This window comes from Salvia splendens, chromosome 9, assembly GCF_004379255.2.
Source record: "Salvia splendens isolate huo1 chromosome 9, SspV2, whole genome shotgun sequence".
NCBI lineage: Eukaryota > Viridiplantae > Streptophyta > Magnoliopsida > Lamiales > Lamiaceae > Salvia > Salvia splendens.
Genome location: NC_056040.1, coordinates 17046349 through 17063863, shown reverse-complemented (window position 1 = coordinate 17063863; position 17515 = coordinate 17046349). Strand labels below are relative to the sequence as shown.

At 38.3% G+C, this 17515-nt stretch overlaps 3 protein-coding genes across 6 annotated transcripts; 2 read left to right on the top strand and 1 right to left on the bottom strand.

Moving 5' to 3' along the window:
• The first annotated feature begins 1808 nt into the window (after window positions 1–1808).
• LOC121749733 (U11/U12 small nuclear ribonucleoprotein 65 kDa protein-like) lies at window positions 1809–5071 on the top strand. Of its 2 annotated transcripts, none has more exons than XM_042144347.1 (11): window positions 1809–2103; window positions 2258–2329; window positions 2460–2657; window positions 2904–2985; window positions 3145–3312; window positions 3391–3555; window positions 3651–3821; window positions 4232–4319; window positions 4509–4567; window positions 4646–4711; window positions 4791–5071. In XM_042144347.1, the coding sequence occupies exons 1-11, from the start codon at window positions 1922–1924 to the stop codon at window positions 4875–4877; spliced, it is 1338 nt and encodes a 445-aa protein (XP_042000281.1). In that variant the 5' UTR covers window positions 1809–1921; the 3' UTR covers window positions 4878–5071. The 2 variants fall into 2 exon arrangements, with proteins under 2 accessions (XP_042000281.1, XP_042000282.1); XM_042144348.1 differs by having other exon boundaries at window positions 4786–5071.
• A 4063-nt stretch (window positions 5072–9134) lies between these two features.
• On the top strand, window positions 9135–12857 carry LOC121749049 (pentatricopeptide repeat-containing protein At2g17140-like). Of its 3 annotated transcripts, none has more exons than XR_006039622.1 (3): window positions 9135–11631; window positions 11882–12117; window positions 12459–12857. XR_006039622.1 is itself a non-coding variant. In XM_042143668.1 (2 exons), exons 1-2 carry the CDS (start codon window positions 9161–9163, stop codon window positions 12000–12002), a joined length of 2592 nt encoding a protein of 863 aa, XP_041999602.1. In that variant the 5' UTR covers window positions 9135–9160; the 3' UTR covers window positions 12003–12857. The 3 variants fall into 3 exon arrangements, 1 of the variants encoding a protein (XP_041999602.1); XR_006039623.1 differs by having other exon boundaries at window positions 12424–12857; XM_042143668.1 differs by having other exon boundaries at window positions 11882–12857.
• Window positions 12858–12986: 129 nt separating this feature from the next.
• LOC121749048 (protein NLP2-like) lies at window positions 12987–17220 on the bottom strand. Its single transcript, XM_042143667.1, has 4 exons — window positions 15499–17220; window positions 15303–15356; window positions 14235–15210; window positions 12987–14141 (listed from the first exon to the last, which is right to left on the bottom strand). Exons 1-4 carry the CDS (start codon window positions 16378–16380, stop codon window positions 13276–13278), a joined length of 2778 nt encoding a protein of 925 aa, XP_041999601.1. The 5' UTR covers window positions 16381–17220; the 3' UTR covers window positions 12987–13275.
• Between the last annotated feature and the right edge of the window lie 295 nt (window positions 17221–17515).

Sequence of the window (17515 nt, the reverse complement as noted above, 5' to 3'; positions counted from 1 at the left end):
CCCTCCCGGTCACGAGGGATGTAGCGGCGGCGATATAGGCTTCATAGGCGGCACGATATTGTTCATAGTATTCTTGTTCTTCGCGCTCCGCTTCCGCATTGATATCGTTGAAATCCATTTTTGAATTTAGAGATGGTTTGAGTGAGAGAGGAAAATGTAGATGAGTTGTATAAAAAAATATGAATGAGAGATAATTTGATGTGAACAATGGATAATGAATGTGTATATTTATAGACAATTTTGGGATTAAAAAAATTTAAAAAAAATTCAAAAAAACGGTAATAAAACGGCTATATTTTTGGATTTTAAGTTTTGGTACTCCCTCCGCCCCACAAAGATTGTCTCACTTTGACCTGGGCACGAGTTTTAAGAAATGTAATGAAAAGTGAGTTGAAAAGGTTAGTGGAATGTGAGTCATACTTTTATATATTAGTTTTTATAATAAAATGTGAGTAGCAATTAGTTAGTGGAATATGAGATCTACTACAAAAAAGGTCAAAGTGAAATGGGACAAACTTTGTGGGACGGACGGAAATGAAAAAATGAAACAATCTTTGTGGGACGGAGGGAGTATTATTTTCGATTTAAAAAAAAAATCCAACGGCTAAGCCGTTGGCGAATAAAAACGGGTCACGTCGCCCTGCTCAGCGGCACGGGCGTGCTCGATGCATCGAACAGCGTCGTGCCGTCGGCAACGCGGCACAGACGCTGTCCTCCGCATCGAGCACTGATGCGGATGCTCTAAAGATCTCACTAAGATTTGAATGCAATTTTTGTGCATATAATTTTCTTGTAATTTTTGTACTTTCGGATTGAATGCAATTTTTATGGGATGAATTATATTTTCAAATTCATATGTACTAAAATTTCTTCTTCAAGTTTTGATGTAATCTCTTATTGTTATCATTGTGTTAAGAGCATCCACATCCGTGCTCTTGGTAAAAGCACGGATGTGGGCCCGGATCCACTTTTACTCCCTGCTCTTAGGCAAGAGCACAACACCACATCCGTGCTCTTCCGCAAGGACATGCTCAAGGGTCCCACCATTCTATTATTCAATTTAAATAAAAACATTTCCATAATATTAAAATGCATTAAAAATACCCAAAATACTATTACTAATTACTAAAAAAATTAAAAATTACATAATTAAAATCCTAAAAATTAAAAATATCATAATTAAAGTCTTAAAAATTAAAAATTACATAATTTAAATCCTAAAATTAAAAATTATATAATTAAATTCATAAAATTAAAAAAACCCACTACTCGTGGCCGAATTTCGCTCAAATGGATGATGAATGTGTGTATTTATAGATGATTTTGGGATTAATGTTTTTTAAAAATATAAAAAAAAAATTTAAAAAAATGGTAATAAAATCTGTATATTTTCGGGAATCCGAAAATATATATATTTTTTAATTTTGATATTATTTTCGATTTTTTTAAAAAAAGAAAAAGAAAATGCCAACGGCCAATAGAAATGTGCCATGTCGCCCTGCTCGCTGGCACATACGTGCTTTTAGCTAAGAGCACGTCCGTGCCAGCGGCAAGAGTGCAGCGGCGGATAGGGGTGTCCTTGACAGCGTCACGGACGGACCCCTGCTCACCGCGGTGGATGCTTTGATTTTCGGTTGTTTCATTGTGAATTACACTTTCAATAGTATAATCTTTTTTTTAATCTTAATTTTAAATATTGATTTTATCGCAATTCTAATCTTAGTTTTTATTTAGAAAACTAATCGATCAAAGGTAAAAAGGTAAAACTGAAATGGGATGAAATTACCGTGCTTTATACAATCATACACTAGTACAAAGAAATTGGTACTAGCCTCAAATCGGCTACCATCTTCACACCGGAAAGAATTTGACGGAGATATAATCCAAGCCTCCACTTTCTGCTGCACCACTTTCTTCAATCATGCAGGAGGCACCGCCGCCGCCGATTACACATCAATTAATCAGGAATTCCCTCGAAGAATCACAGCCGTCGACTGTTACCCTGCTGGTTCGGCATCTCCCGGAGGCCATTCCCCACGACACTCTTACCCGCCTCTTTTCCCACTACGGCGCCTCCTCTGTCCGCCCCTTTTCTCATGGACGGTTAGTTATTCTCTTCACTTCACCATCAACTCTCTTAGGTTTTACTAATGGCTTCTATCGCAATTTTAAATTTCTTTGATTAGCTTGAAAACTTACTCTTTTAGCTTTTTATTTATTTTTCAACTCAAAACTGATGCTACATCCTGGCGTGTAGGGTGAAAAATTGCGCTTTTGTTGATTTTAAGGATGAATTCTCAGCATACCAAGCACAGAAGCAGCTACATGGGTATTTATTTCATTTATTCATAATCGTCAAGTCTTTGGGAGTGTTTGTGCTACTGCATTACTAATTTCATATGATTGATTCATAATGCCGATTGTGCCCTATTGCCTGAACGAGAATTGGTTGGACTCAGGTTGCGATTTCTCGGTAAAGTCATGTCTGTAGAGAGAGCTAATAAAGGTGAGTGGACTAAGCAACATGATAATGAAAGAGAGGTTAGGAAGGATGCTGCCTCTGTGGTGAAAGATGTTTCTTCCGGGAGTAGTACACTTGCTAGCGAACCAATTGCACAAAAACTTGGCATCGAATATCCATTTCCGCCCCATCTTGAGTATGTTTTACTCTCTTTGCTTAAATTGCTTTTTGTATTGATTCGGCACTCTTTCTTCAAGTTCTAGCTAAATTCTGTTTTCTTATTTTAGGACTAGTTAGTCTGCCTCTGTTTGCATGCCTCTAATTTCTGGAAGCTGTTTGGTTGCTTGAGTAGATTGATGCAGATGGAGTCTTTACTGAATATGTCATCCATGTTCTTTGTATCAACCTACTCACTAGTTCAAACAACCGATTTGTAATACAGATATGCATATCCACCACCTGATGGTAACATCCTCACAAACATTGTAAATGCTCTTATTGCAGTTCCACGATTTTACACCCAGGTTGGTGAACGTTGTGCCCCTTTACTCTTCTTCTTCTTCTTCTTCTTCTTCTTCTTCTTCTTCTTCTTCTTCTTCTTCTTCTTCTTCTTCTTACTCTCTCTCGCCACCAGATATTTGTAACATTTTCTTTTCTATATACTCCCATACTCCTACATACAGGTTTTACATTTGATGAACAAAATGAATATTCCCGCTCCATTCCGGAAGGCATTACCTACTCCACCTCTTCCAGAATTTCCATCAGCACCACCACCTCCTCCACCACCCATGGACTCTAACATGGAATATATGTCCAGTAGTGAGTCAGAAATGGAGTCTTCAGATGAGGTGATACTCTGGCTATTTCTTTTATCTTGTATGTTTGTGTTGTTACTACAAGGTCATAACTGCAAGTTCATGGTTTAGGAAGTCAGACAAGAGGCTAGACCTAAGCGAAAGCGTGCCAAGAAACAAGCAATTGTTGGACCTGCTGTTGACAAGGATGTGGCTCACGAGGCTGTTGGATTGAAACAAGTTGCATTAGTTCCGAAAGAGAAGCCCATAATAAAAAAGAAGAACCCTGTATTGCAGGTTGCAACTTGCAACCATTGATCTCTGGTATTATGTATTTGAGACTTATTTCCCATTGAAAGACTTGTAATATAGTGGTTTTAACATGCTTGCAGATAAGAATAGCACAAAAACAAAACCAACCTGAATTACAGGATAATGACTCTGCAAAGGAGTTGCAAGAACCAATCCCTGAATCTTCTGCTCGGGAAACTTTTGCAACTACAGAGGAACTAAATAATGGAAAATTGCCTCCAGAGGAAATCTTATCGCTCCCTAAATTTAAGGTATTATATAGCACTGCTTTATTACTTTCCTACTACAGTCTCTCTTCTCCGGAACTGTACAGGGAATCAAATCTATTTAAATGACGAATCCTAAAATCTAATAATCTATTAGAAAATGGCTACCTGAATGCAATATGCAAAGAACTTTTTATGTAATCGGGAAAATGGTTTGATTTGTTTGTGGAGACTGGAAAAGGACTGGGAGATTTAAGAGTAGAACAGGGTAAATGCAATCTCTGTGCTATTACTGCCAATGTGTTCATTAAATTGTCGATTTTTTCTCCTTTAAAGTAGGTTATATATGCTTGTGCTTACTACTAGTATTACCAATGTTTGTTCATTTGGTAGTTTAAATTGCATGTGGACGCGCACTAGCTTCATACTTGACATGTATTGACTCCAATGAACAGAATTATACTGCTGGTGATCCTACTCCTGTGCTGTACATCAAGAACTTGGCCAAAGATGTGGTCGTTGATGACTTCTACTTTATATTTGGTTAGTCCGTGTCCTTGCTCCTGTGTTTAGTTCTCTATAGCAGTGACACTATTCTGTTCACAACTGTATTCAAAATGTGAGAGATCAACTAACCCGGGCATTTATCTTGTTCAATGCTACCTTCCCCCTCAAGCAGTTACTGCAGTTTGAACTCACTATGCTATCTATATATTGGTAATAATGTTGCAGGGTCATTTTTCGGGAGCATTGATGCTGCCAAGTTCAATCTTGCTGTGAAGTTAATGCAGGTGAGACATATTAGTGCATACCATATGAGATCTCCCTCTGTGTTTACATGCATCTGAAGTGAAAATGGTTTTGTTTAGGAAGGAAGAATGAGGGGCCAAGCCTTCGTTACATTCCCAACAGTCGAGCTTGCTCGTAATGCCCTGGTATGTTTTCCATCAGTGCCCCCTTGTGTATTTGGTTTTACGAATACTGATATGAGTCATGACCTGGGGGTAAGTGCAGAGCGCAGTAAATGGTTACGTATTTAAAGGAAAGCCGGTGGTGATTCAATTTGGGAGGAGCCCTACCGCTGCTGCTAAACTCAACTAGTTTTCGTGTCTGGAATTGCAAAGGCCAAGAGATTTTGTAGTTGATAGTTTGAATTGAGCATAGTTTTTTGTTTCTAGCATATATCTATCTATATAGCAGATTGATTGTCTGCCATGAAAGTTTGGAGGTGCATATTTGTTGATCTGCTATACTCCCTCAATCTCCACTTTAATGCGTTGGTTTGTTTATGGATATGAACTAAGACTCCCTAAAGACAAAAAAGTGTTGAATACAAATTAATTAGACAGTCATGAAAATTCATGACCTAGGATGTTGGCCAACAGGCATGAGAAAGACATGGACATGTGGCACTCTTTCATTGGGCTCCACATAATTATGTGTGTAATTTTTAAATACACACATCAGTTAATTATTTATTTATAATAATAATACTATAAATTATGATTATCAAAATTCTTAAATTCTATTTCTGTACGCAGAGTCTCGTTTTGCTTTTGTATTACACATTTTAAATATTTCCTTTTTTTGTAGCTATACTTTCTATCATAATCTCATATTGCCATGATTGAGGTTCAAGTGGACGGAAAGATGTTTTATAGGGGATAATTACATGTTTCATAGAAAATGTTTCCTTTGTTTCAATTTAGTACAAAAAGTATTAAGTTTACATATTTCATACAAAAAGTTACTTAAGTGTTTTAAATTAATACATTCCTTTAAATATTTTAAACACAGTTAGTTAATTTATAATTTTGTCCAATTTATTATCATAATAAAAGAATAATTAGATATTTAATACAATTAATCACTCTAAAAAATAACATCAATTCATCCAGCAATTGATCGTGGTTTAAAAAAATTCCGTCTTTCAATATATATTCTATTTTTTATTGTATTCTTTGTAGAATACAATATAAAATAAGTCCATATTTCATCTTTACAAAATGACTAGTTTAAGCTTCAAACAGACAATAAGCAAATATTTAATTTTTCAAAAAAGATTCAATATTTTTTTATTTGTATTCTCCATTGTTACATGAGAACGCTGTGACAATAAAATGCAATTCGCTATTTTGATGGTGAAGATTGGTGATTTTTTATCTATGTGTTTTTATTTTATTTTTGTGAGTAATAAAAAGAACTGCGTTTGAAATAATTAATGGAAAGTTTTAATTTAAAACTTTTTGTACAATTCGCTAATTATTACTCCCCCCGTCCCGGATAATTTGTCCCATTTTCTCATTTCGGTACGTCCCACATAATTTGTCTAATTTCACTTTTACCATTTTTGGTAGTGGACCTCATATTCCACTAAATCATTCCTACTCACATTTTACTATAAAACTAATATATAAAAGTAGAACTCACATTCCACTAACTTTTTCAACTCACTTTTCATTACATTTCTTAAAACTCGTGCCCGGTCAAAGTGAGACGAATTATCCTGGACGGAGGGAGTATCTTGGTTAGGGGTGGGTCGGTACGGTATACCGTACCGACCGTGCCATACCGCATACCGTACCGGAAAGTACGGTATGACAAAATTCAATACCGATACCGTACCGAATTTTCGGTATACCGAAATTCCGGTATACCGGAAATTCGGTATGATATTTTTTGATACCGTTACCATACCGTTATTACGGTATACCGTAATAACGGTATGGTAACGGTAACGGTATACCGAAAAATAATTGGTTTCTTGATTTGTTCATTTACTAATTGGTTTCTCGATTGTTCATTATTTTTTGCTATCGGTAATTCGTCCATCACTCTATTCAATTTTATATTTTGGTTAGCATGTTATCAAGTATCATATTATATTTGTTGTTGCCGATGATGTTGATCTTTAAGTATCTTTTAATATATATTTATGGATTATTTTGATTACATATATTCAGAATTTTATCCCATAATCGTGGTTAATGATAAAATGAAGGTACTTATTGATTATTTTGGCTACTTAGACCAATAGTAGTAATAATTGGTCTTATAAATAAAATCTCCAAATAGATTTACAAGTGTAATGAAATAAAGATTCAATTTTTCCCCCTAGACTTTAATTTCAATCTATCATTATAAACATGCATACAAATTCTCAAAAATATTAACAAGGCACGGTCTTCCTTTGATATGAATAAATTTTTAAAATACTAGCAAATAATATTTTTTTAATGTGAAAATACTAAAATTCAACATATATCAAAATTTGGCTCATTTGTTGGTTATGATGAATATATTTTAAAGTTAAGGGTTTATGATTTAGGTTTCAAGGTTTGAGTTTTTAGTGTATAGGGTCGCTATATTGCAATGGAATGAATCTCGACTAGAAAGTGTCTCACCAGTGCAATATTAAATTATTGCAACGTAAACTTGCTCCTACAGTTATAACTCAACGGTTAATTCATATTTTCACAGATTTAAAATGCTTTTTAATTTTAAGTCTGATATTTAAATGTCAAGACAGTTTATTAAAATGTCAACACAAATATGTGTTGAAATTTTAATGTAATCGTATTGACATTTTTAAGAAAAGGTAGCATTTAAACACACTCTTGTGTCTATGTGGGGTTAATGTGATTGAAAAAGTATAATCCAAAGTAAGAGGATGTCGAATATTTTTTTGTTTATCATTTCACAACTTTTATTTCGCAAAATGAAATAAATATGAAGAAATTAAAATGACCCGTGCATCGCACGGGCGCGACACTAGTTAGTAATTTAAATTGGACATTTATTTCTCTTTAAAAATTAAGAATGACTGATCAGTATCCTATTTATTCATCCTTCAATTTAAGTAGTATATAAAATAAGATAACATACAATGAATTAAACACTAATTAAACGATTTGATTCATTTTCAGCTGCACATATTTTTAATTGACATTTTATGAAGTGGGACGAAGAATAAAACAAAATTTTTAATTACTTTGTATATTTGGAATATGACATTACACAAAGAATCATATACTAAATGGTGTGAGTTAATACAAATTCTTTCAAATGTGCTATGTTGAAACATATTCCCGATATCGTATTTCCAATCTTCTTTCGGTGTTATGTGCTATTGTGTTTATTATATTTAATAGGATGAGTTGATAAAAAAATAATTCAGGTTAATTTTGAATTTGTTTGAATAAATTATCATTTGAATGTTTAATTTTATTGTATTAATTGATGTATTAATTTTTTTAATATAATATATATATATATTATATATATGGAGATGATCAAAATAAGTATGTGTTTAAATCCAGAAATGCAGACCAAATCTTGGCCCTAGGATTAGATGATCTAATGGTCAATAATTAACCAAAAACACGGAAGGTCATAATTAAGCAATTTTAGGTCATATTATAATATTTGGGTTTAATGCCCTATATAGGGAGATGATCAAAATAAGTATGTGTTTAAATCCAGAAATGCAGACCAAATCTTGGCCATAGGATTAGATGATCTAATGGTCAATAATTAACCAAAAACACGGAAGGTCATAATTAAGCAATTTTAGGCCATATTATAATATTTGGGTTTAATGTCATGCTAAGATCGTTTTAGGTCATGCTTTGTTAGCATGACCTAAAAATTACCTAATTATGACCTAAAAGTGACCTAATTATGATATTGTTCTGCGTTTCTGTATTTAAATCTAGTTTTGCATAGATCAAAACCCTATATATATATATAATAATCTATCGGTATACCGGTATACCACGGTATACCGGTATACCACGGTATAGAAAAATTGATACCGTTACCGTACCGAAACACTGCGGTACGGTATCATACCGTACCGGAAACTGCGGTATACTGAAAATTGGTATTTTCTGTATTTTTTCGGTACGGTAAGTCCGGTATTAAGGTATTTCGGTATACCGTGGATTCGGTATACCACAGTATAGAAAAATTGATACCGTTACCGTACCGAAACACTGCGGTACGGTATCATACCGTACCGGAAACTGCGGTATACTGAAAAATCGGTATTTTCGGTATTTTTCCGGTACGGGAAGTCCGGTATTACGGTATTTTGGTATACCGTGGATTCGGTATACCGCGGTATAGAAAAATTGATACCGTTACAGTACCGAAACACTGCGGTACGGTATCATACCGTACCGGAAACTGCGGTATACTAAAAAATCGGTATTTTCGGTATTTTTCCGATACGGTAAGTCCGGTATTACGGTATTTCGGTATAATTTCCCACCCCTAATCTTGGTTGCTAGTTCCCTTTTTTTTGTTGCAAATTTGGCTCTTTATTTGTTTGATAAAGTAGGAGTGTGCAGGCCGCAGTTGAGTGAGTGAGTGAGAGCAGAGCAATGGAACAAGCAAAAATGGTGGCCAAAGCTCTCCTCCGAAACTCCGACAATCCGAAGCTGGCATGGCTTCTCTTCAAGCGCACTCTCGACTTCTCCTTTTCCCATCACACATTCTCTCTCATCGTCCCAATTCTTATCCGCGCCCACATGTTCTCTCAACTCGACTCTCTCCACCACCATCTCCTCCTCTTCCCAACGCCGCCGCATCATGCTTTGTACTCCGTCGTCAAGATGTTGGCCGAGGCTGGCCGACTTCACCAAGCCTTTTCTCAATTTCAATCTCTTCGCGCCCGTTTGTCCACGCCACCGCCCTCAATTGTTCTCTACAATTTGTTAATTCGAACTTCTATCCAAGAAAATTGCCCTAATTTTGTGTCCTGGCTTTATAAAGATATAATATTTTCCAAGGTGAAGCTCCAGACTTATACTTTTAATCTCTTGATTGGCGCCTTGTGCGACGCGGGTCGTTTGGAGGATGCCTGCCACTTGTTTGACAAAATGCGTGACAAAGGTTGTCTGCCTAATGAGTACACTTTTGGAATTTTGGCACGTGGTTATTGCTGCGATGGGCTGGTTGATAAAGGTTTGGAGCTTCTGGATTTGATGAGGACGATGGGTTTGGTCCCAACTGCAGTTATATACAACACTCTCATTGCAGGGATGTGTAAAGAAGGTAAAGATGACGAAGCTGAGAGATTGGTGGAGAGGATGACAGAGGATGGTCTGTCTCCAAATGTTGTTACCTTTAACACAAGGATATCTTCTCTATGCAAAGCTGGGAAGATCTTGGAAGCGTCCAGGATATTCAGGGATATGCAAACGAGTGAGTTGGAATTGCCGAAGCCCAATGCTGTGACTCATAACATAATGTTGGATGGCTTCTACCGGGAAACGATGTTAGCAGAAGCAGAAGCTCTAGTTATATCTATGAAAAGAGATACTATTTTCTTGAGTGTGAAGAGTTATAACATATGGCTGTTGGGCTTGGTGAGCAACGGAAAACTGTTTGAGGCTCAAGCAGTTCTAAAAGAAATGGTTGATGATGGAGTTCAACCAAATGCGCACTCTTACAACATTTTGATTAACAGCTTATGTAAAAGTGGCATGCTTGCAGATGCAAGGAGAGTTGTTAGTTTGATGATAACTGGGGGTGTTTCCCCTGATGTAACTACTTATAGTGCATTGCTCCAGGGGTATTGCAGGAAAGGGAAGAATGTCGAGGCCAATAAAATTCTGAATGAGATGACTAGAGCTGGATGTGTGCCAAATGCTTACACTTACAATATACTGCTACACAGTTTGTGGAGAGAAGGAAGAACAGAAGAAGCGGAGAGGTTAATGCAGAAGATGAATGAACAAGAGGATGGATTAGATACTGTGAGCTGCAACATTGTGATTGATGGTTTGTGTAGAAGTGGGAATGTTGATAAAGCAGTTGAAATTGTGAGTGAAATGTGGACTCATGGAAGTGCTGCTCTTGGTAACTTGGGAAACTCATACATAGGCCTAGTAGATGAAAATAGGAAGAAATGCTTGCCTGACTTGATTACATATTCGACAATCATAAATGGATTGTGCAGCGACGGACGGCTAGATGAAGCTAAAAAGAAGTTTACAGAGATGTTGGGGAGAAACTTATATCCTGATTCAGTTGTCTATGATATTTTTTTATTTAACTTATGCAAGAGAGGCAAGATATCATCTGCATTTCAGGTTCTCAAAGACATGGAGAGAAAAGGTTGCAACAAGACCTTGCGAACTTACAATTGCCTATTATTTGGGCTTGGTGTTACAAATCAAATATATGAAATGTTTGGCCAGTTGAATGAGATGAAGGAGAGAGGCGTTTCTCCTAATGTTAGCACTTACAATATTATCCTTCATTCTCTGTGTGAAGGACAAAGAAGCGAAGAAGCTGCTTTCATATTAGATGAGATGCTGCAGAAAGGAGTAACACCTAATTTGAATTCTTACAAATTGTTAATCAAAACCTTCTGCAGGACTGGGGAGTTCAGACCAGCACAGGATGTGTTTGAGATTGCAATCAGTGTATGTGGTCACAAGGAAGTACTTTATACTTTGATGTTCAATGAGTTGCTTCTTGGAGGGGAAATCTTGGAAGCTAAGCAATTATTTGAGGCTTCAATAGAAAGATGCTTTGATTTGAGCAGTTTTTCTTACAAAGATATCATTGACAAACTGTGCATCAATGAGAATTTTGATCATGCCTATGATATTCTTAAGAAAATGGTGCAGCGGGGTTGTAGTTTTGATCCTGCACTTTTCATGCCTGTGATTGATTATTTACTCTGCAAGGGAAATAAACATGAGGCTAATGAACTGACAGAAAGAATGCTTGCAATGGGTTCTGATGTTGAGGTTAAAAATACGGTTAAAAAAGATGACAAACAGTTAAATCATGGCAAAAAACATAAAGACATTGGCAGTGATTGGGAAACTATTCTGCACAGGTATGAATGTCAAAGTAGCCTTCTAACTTCTACGTGTACTCTACTCTGGAGTTCCTTCTATTATTACTCAGCTCTTGGTGGCGTCACTTACTGTTTTCATATTTGACTGTATGATTTATGCGAATAGGGAAAAATGTTAGTTATAGTTATGAGTATACTACCAGGCATGTCGCCGAATGATGCTTACATTCAGTATCTGTTACATTTTTTTGTGGCATCTCCGTCATTTCTTCTACCTTTTTTTTGACAGAGATGAAGGAAGTACAATGGCCTTGAAAACTCTGAAGCGAGTGCAGAAAGGCTGGGGTCACAGTAACTTATCACTAGCCCATAAGAATGACTTTCTTGATGATTTGGATGCTCCTTTTTAAATGTCTTGATACTTGAGATCTGTTATTATTAATCTTGGCTGAACCACAATCGACCATAGAGATGGCCACCATACACTTTTCCCCAATTGCCTCTGCTTGTGGCTTTTTTAACCAGGTATAATCATAGTGGATATTGCATATTGAATTGCATATCTAAGTAGCAAGGGTTTTATTTTGTTCTCTTTACTCAAAAGTAAGTTGGTTTTTCTCTGCTAATAGAAAGTGAATGGAGCAGCTCAAGTTTACTGCAGTTTGAAATCCATGAACTTGCTTTATGTATCTAAAATATTACATTCAGAAACGAATAAGTTATGGATGGTTGATTCATTATCTTGCCTCACGGTCATGAAATTTTATTAAGAGGGCTTAAGAACCTCAATCACATTGTGATGGTATCTAATTTAAAGGGACTTCTCTACAGCACGTGATGATAGTAGAGACTATTGTCTGGAACAGGACAATCATTTTCAGGGGACGATCATTAACCAGCCGTGGTGTTTTAGAGAAGATGACGGATGTCTTAACAAATGCCTTAATATTCATTTGAGGAAATGTTTGCAAATTTTGACATTGTTCGTGCAAAACTTGAAACAGCCTAGAGAGCCATCTTTGCATCAAGCAAGCTTCATCATCGAAAGATCTCCTTCTCCAATATGTAAGTAGGAAGGTAAGCTTGTTGTTTGGAATGGAATCCTGCTGTGGTCCTTCTCTACTTGGGCGGTCCAGCATGACCACCATTCTTCCGTCTCTTCTTAAGCTGTAAAAAAGTAAAAAGATGTTGACAGTTTGATGATGTATCTAATTAAGATAAAAGCAAGGTCCTATTATATGCCAGATTTTTGTTTCTATATTTGATACCAAAGTTGGCCTGTGTTCCCAGAAGCATATATCACTTCGGTATTACTTTGGGTAGTATATATCTTGTTTTTTGGATAACATGGGCTAGTATTTTATGCCTTTTAAAAGTAACATGGAAAGGATAAATAACAGAATTTGCAGAGGCTTCAAATAAATCCATGAGAAACTCTTTGTACATATTATGGTACAGAAGTATCAATTGCACTGCTTAAAAAAGAACCAGAAGGAAATATTGTACGAAGAAACAGTCATGTAACTCTGAGAGATAGTGAATATCTAGCATCACTATCTCACTTAACTAGTCTACAGAATACTAGATGGCCATGAAATAGTTGCCATTCTGTATGCATTCCTACTATTACAGCCTGTTACACCCATCCTTGGTTCTCGTCTCTTATTCATGGTAAGAAAAACTTCAGAAGGGGCCATTACTACCAAATGAGCTTCCAAGACTAGGATGATAATATGCTTGATTTAGAGAGAGTCTAATTGTTCCGCTCTTCAACAATGTGTGTATATCTTTACATTCTTCAAGATCAGCATCGCAGGTTAAGAGCACCCATTCAGAGTCGTCATCCAAATATTTCAGATCAACTCTACTTCCATTGTCAAGGTTGAAACGCCTCAACACCTCTTGCTGCAACTCTCTGAATCCCCAGTGTGGTTGCAGAGTGAGACGAATCTTCTCGTCACCCAAAGAAGCTTTTACTCTAAAATATCCTACCTCTTGAACCTTGCTGCTAGTTTTTGGTACAGGTGGAGCCTCATTTGAGGCATGGTCACTGAAAATCTTCTGGCTGTATGATCGAACAAGAAGCTTTGAGTCCTCTTGGCTCAACTGATGCAATTCTGCATCACTCCATGCTCTTTTCAGCATCCCTTCATTTTGTTCTGCTGATAAAGCATCACCACTGCTGGAGCCGTTGACTGGGAAAGACGACTGCTTCACCCCAGTAGAACAGCAGTAACTTGAACTGGAACTGTGGCTGCCAGAGGAAGTAGTTCCAGGGCTTAAAGTACCCTCGGGTTGATTGTTTACTTGTTGCAGCTCGCCACCCACTGTAGATGTTGGCAAGTGGCTCGTTTCTGGTGCATTTGGAGAGCTGAGTTCTGGAAAGTTGTTGTAGAACGAACTTAGCTGAATGGAACCCTCGGTGCCCTGGACCGAGTCAATCACAAGTTGAAGTTTCCTCAATGAGTGGCCAACTTTCTTGATCTTACGAGAAGGCCATCGGGTAATCCCATGCTGCCTGCATATCCTTTTCAAGGTAGTTGGGCACACTGCATCATCATTATAAAAAACTTTAGTGAGATTGAACAGATTTTGAAGTTTATGATGATGCATAATTATTAGAAATTGCTAGTAAATCATACCTCCAATGTTCTTGGCAGCATCTTTTAGACTCCCAGCAAAATATTGCCTAAGTACTTGCAAACTAATAGTCTTCTCAGTCTTTGTCCTTCTCTTTTCTGTGTTTGTTTTAGCACCAGCTGGAAGAGGTCTGCTCGTAATGAAGAAACTACCACTGCCATCTTTGGATCCCGAGTCCTGCTGATGGTGTTGGTCGTGCTCCAGAAAAGCTGGCGCTTGATGGAACTCTACACCCGGCTTATCCCATTGGGTTGTCACAATGAACTCTCCTGGTTCCTCCTTCTCATAACCCAAAGCAACAGCAACTCCTTTGCCCTTGTGCTGGGGCTCCATCATTTGTGTAATCCAGGGTGAAGGTGCTTCTTTCGAGGGAATATCTTCCAACCTTGGCCGTTTTCCATCGGATAGAGTGCTGCTTGTTTCTCTATCCAATGTTTCCCGGGCTAGCTCCTGATCTGTTACTACACGTAAGCTTTGGCAAGTTCGTTCCACTACAGATGATAATGAGTCGAGCATCTTTCTCTGATCTTCTGGTCCTTTGCAGTTTATGGGCAAGAAGAACTCCAGAACAAAATCAGCATCCCTCGTGTATGTACTCCTGAGCCGTATTGCTACAGCAGCATGCAAATTAAACACCCGGGCGTGATGCGCTAGGGGATATTCTGTTTTGCTAAGCTCTGTGATGTTCGAGGAGAAACATGGCTGATTTGTCAGGAAAGCTTTCCCAGCAATGCCTTCACCTTTGAGTAAGTGATACTCAGAGCAGGCCTCATGGAAGCCTGCAACCTCTTGATCAGCAACATAGCAGGCAGAGTCCAGTGTCGACACACAATGTGTGTAGTTCTCGTCTGAGTGCCGGCAACCTCCTTTTCCTTGTTGAATGCACGGAGCCCATGTCTGTGCCAATGGCAGCTTATGTGTGTCGCATACACATCTCAGCACATTCCCGATCTCCATCAGCACAAATTGGTACGACTCCTGATATGATCACTGATTCTCTATTAGTAATGCATTTCAAATCTAGATGATTGTTTCTAATTTTAAAAACTGGAAAATAGTTCTTCTAATACCTCCATATTGGGTGGACCTTGTTCCAATATATCAGAACTCTTTAAATCAACAGCCTGCCAGAAGAACAGAGAGCAGATTTATTATTATGAATGGTAGATAGGTTCGAAATCATACTTGACACAATTTACATGGTTTCTTGTTTGAACAGATAATAGAAACACAAACTGGAAGGAAGAGATATCAATGCATCAGCACCTCTAGAGCTTTGCAGACAGTCTCAATATCAGGGCGGCAGTTGACCTTGCGACTGGTTGTGACGATTTCAACCACCCCCAAGCACTTGCCACTACCGCGTTCAAAAACTGGAAGTGCGAGTGATCCTCTAACATCACACTTCTGAGCATGACTCTTCCGGGGGTACTCCTCTCGTTTAAAGAACTGAACATCCGGAGTCCAATCAGGAAGCTTCTTCAAGAAGACGCGACCAGGCAACCCAGCGGGCTCCTTGGAGTCCTCATCTGCTGGAAAGTGATAGGTCCGGGAAGCATCCCTATATTCTGCAAGGTTTTTGCTGTTGGGATTGAGTGAGAATGGCTGGTTATTAGTTGTGAGGACTTGCTTGCCTCCTCTCTTAACAGGAACCCAGATTTGAACGAGGACATCACTCTCTCTTATAGATTTCTTGAGGTGATCGACTGCCTGCACCAGTTTCTTCTTCACGGAGACAGACCGGATTCGGTTCCTGGTTGGCGCCACCCACAGCCTCTTGCTCACTTGAGTTTCTTCAAACAGGAAATCAGTGGATTGGCCCAAGGAAACCGAAGGGATGGGGGCTCGATTTCCAGACAAGTCATCCATTCCTGGGAAAGTAAAAGATGGGATGCTTGGTTTTTCAGTTTCTTTCAAGAAAGTAGTAACTGGATTTGTGTTGAAAATAGTGTCTGAAGAAGGGAAGAAGAAAGAAGGGTTCAAATCAGTAGGAGCAGTGGGGCAGGGCTGCCAGAAGTTGGATTCATCAGTAGTCTCTAACCAGAATCCATCATACAAGAGATCATCCATGACAGAGAAATCAAGATTGGTGGTATCTGACAAAGTTTCAACCATGGTCTTAGGCTTGAAGGAACCATCATCTCCCATGATATGTCGTCCTCAATCCTCCATACCAGGAGAAGAAGCTTCTAGAACAGTCCGAAGATTCACGAGCCGAAACAGAGAAGCAGGTTGAATATGCAGAACAAGAAGAGGAACTTCCAAGAAGGATTTCTTTCCCTATTCATCCAAAAACCAACCAGCCCCACGGCCACAAACACCATCAGTAAAAAGTTGTTTGCAACTGCAAACAGAAATGCATTTCAGAGGGCAGCAGCACCTAATTATTTGTACTTATTCATGAGATATGCTTATGCAGAGCAATGAAAAGATGAAATCTTGTTCTTGAAAAGCTCAAAAAGTTGAATCTTTTGAGTTGTAAACGGAGCTATGATGCGAATATAAGCAAATAAAGGAAAAAGATCAAGAACCCACGTTGATTTGAAGAAGCAGCAGAGAAAAGCAAGCAATATGAAGGAGATGAAAATATATAACAAAAGAAAAAGATATACACTCACAGTGACTGTGTGAAGATGTTGAGCAAGAGGAGAAAGATGATTGAAATAATGATTTTGTGGTCTATGGATGAAGAAACATATGTCTGTGTGCTGTAGTATCCTCAAAAAAGAAACTTTCTGCCAAATCTCTCTTTCTTGGCTGAGTTTCTTGTTTTAGCTCAAACAAAAGAAGCCAAAATGCTATGAGAGGTCAGCCGAATGTGGGGAAGAATCTCTTTTATGCAAATGCTACGCCCTTGGATTGGACCCCACGATTACGACTCCCCCCCCCTCTCTCTCTAGGATTATTACCACCAATTTAGAGATGCCCACCGGTTCCGGTTCCGGTTCCGGCGGTTAACTGCCGAACCGGAACCGGAACCGTGTCAATTTTTTCGAACCGGAACCGTCGCATTTGGAACCGCGGTCCGGTTCCGGTTCAAGATTTTTCGAACCGGAACCGTCACCGAACCGCCGGTTCCGAACGGTTCAGAACCTCCGGTTAACCGGCGGTTTCACGGTTCCGGTGAGAAAACCGAGGCGGCAGCGGGGGCAGCTTTTTCAGCCGGTTTTGTCGACCAAAACCGGCGGTTTTTGGACTGGAAACCGGCGGTTTTCGGTTCCGGTGCGCAACACGAGGTAGACGGTTTGTTGACCGAACCGGCGGTTTTGGCGGTGAAATCGGC

What these genes read in the sequence shown, in the direction of transcription:
- LOC121749048 (XM_042143667.1), bottom strand. Translation starts at nt 16,380, where the DNA reads ATGGGAGATGATGGTTCCTTCAAGCCTAAGACCATGGTTGAAACTTTG. An exon ending in CTGTCTGCAAAGCTCTAGAG is followed by an intron (nt 15,357 to 15,498) that starts GTGCTGATGCAT and finishes TTCTTCTGGCAG; the next exon opens with GCTGTTGATTTAAAGAGTTC. An exon ending in TGCTGCCAAGAACATTGGAG is followed by an intron (nt 14,142 to 14,234) that starts GTATGATTTACT and finishes ATGATGATGCAG; the next exon opens with TGTGCCCAACTACCTTGAAA.
- LOC121749733 (XM_042144347.1), top strand. Translation starts at nt 1,922, where the DNA reads ATGCAGGAGGCACCGCCGCCGCCGATTACACATCAATTAATCAGGAAT. An exon ending in TTCCACGATTTTACACCCAG is followed by an intron (nt 2,986 to 3,144) that starts GTTGGTGAACGT and finishes TCCTACATACAG; the next exon opens with GTTTTACATTTGATGAACAA. An exon ending in TATCGCTCCCTAAATTTAAG is followed by an intron (nt 3,822 to 4,231) that starts GTATTATATAGC and finishes TCCAATGAACAG; the next exon opens with AATTATACTGCTGGTGATCC.
- LOC121749049 (XM_042143668.1), top strand. Translation starts at nt 9,161, where the DNA reads ATGGAACAAGCAAAAATGGTGGCCAAAGCTCTCCTCCGAAACTCCGAC. An exon ending in TGGGAAACTATTCTGCACAG is followed by an intron (nt 11,632 to 11,881) that starts GTATGAATGTCA and finishes TTTTTTTGACAG; the next exon opens with AGATGAAGGAAGTACAATGG.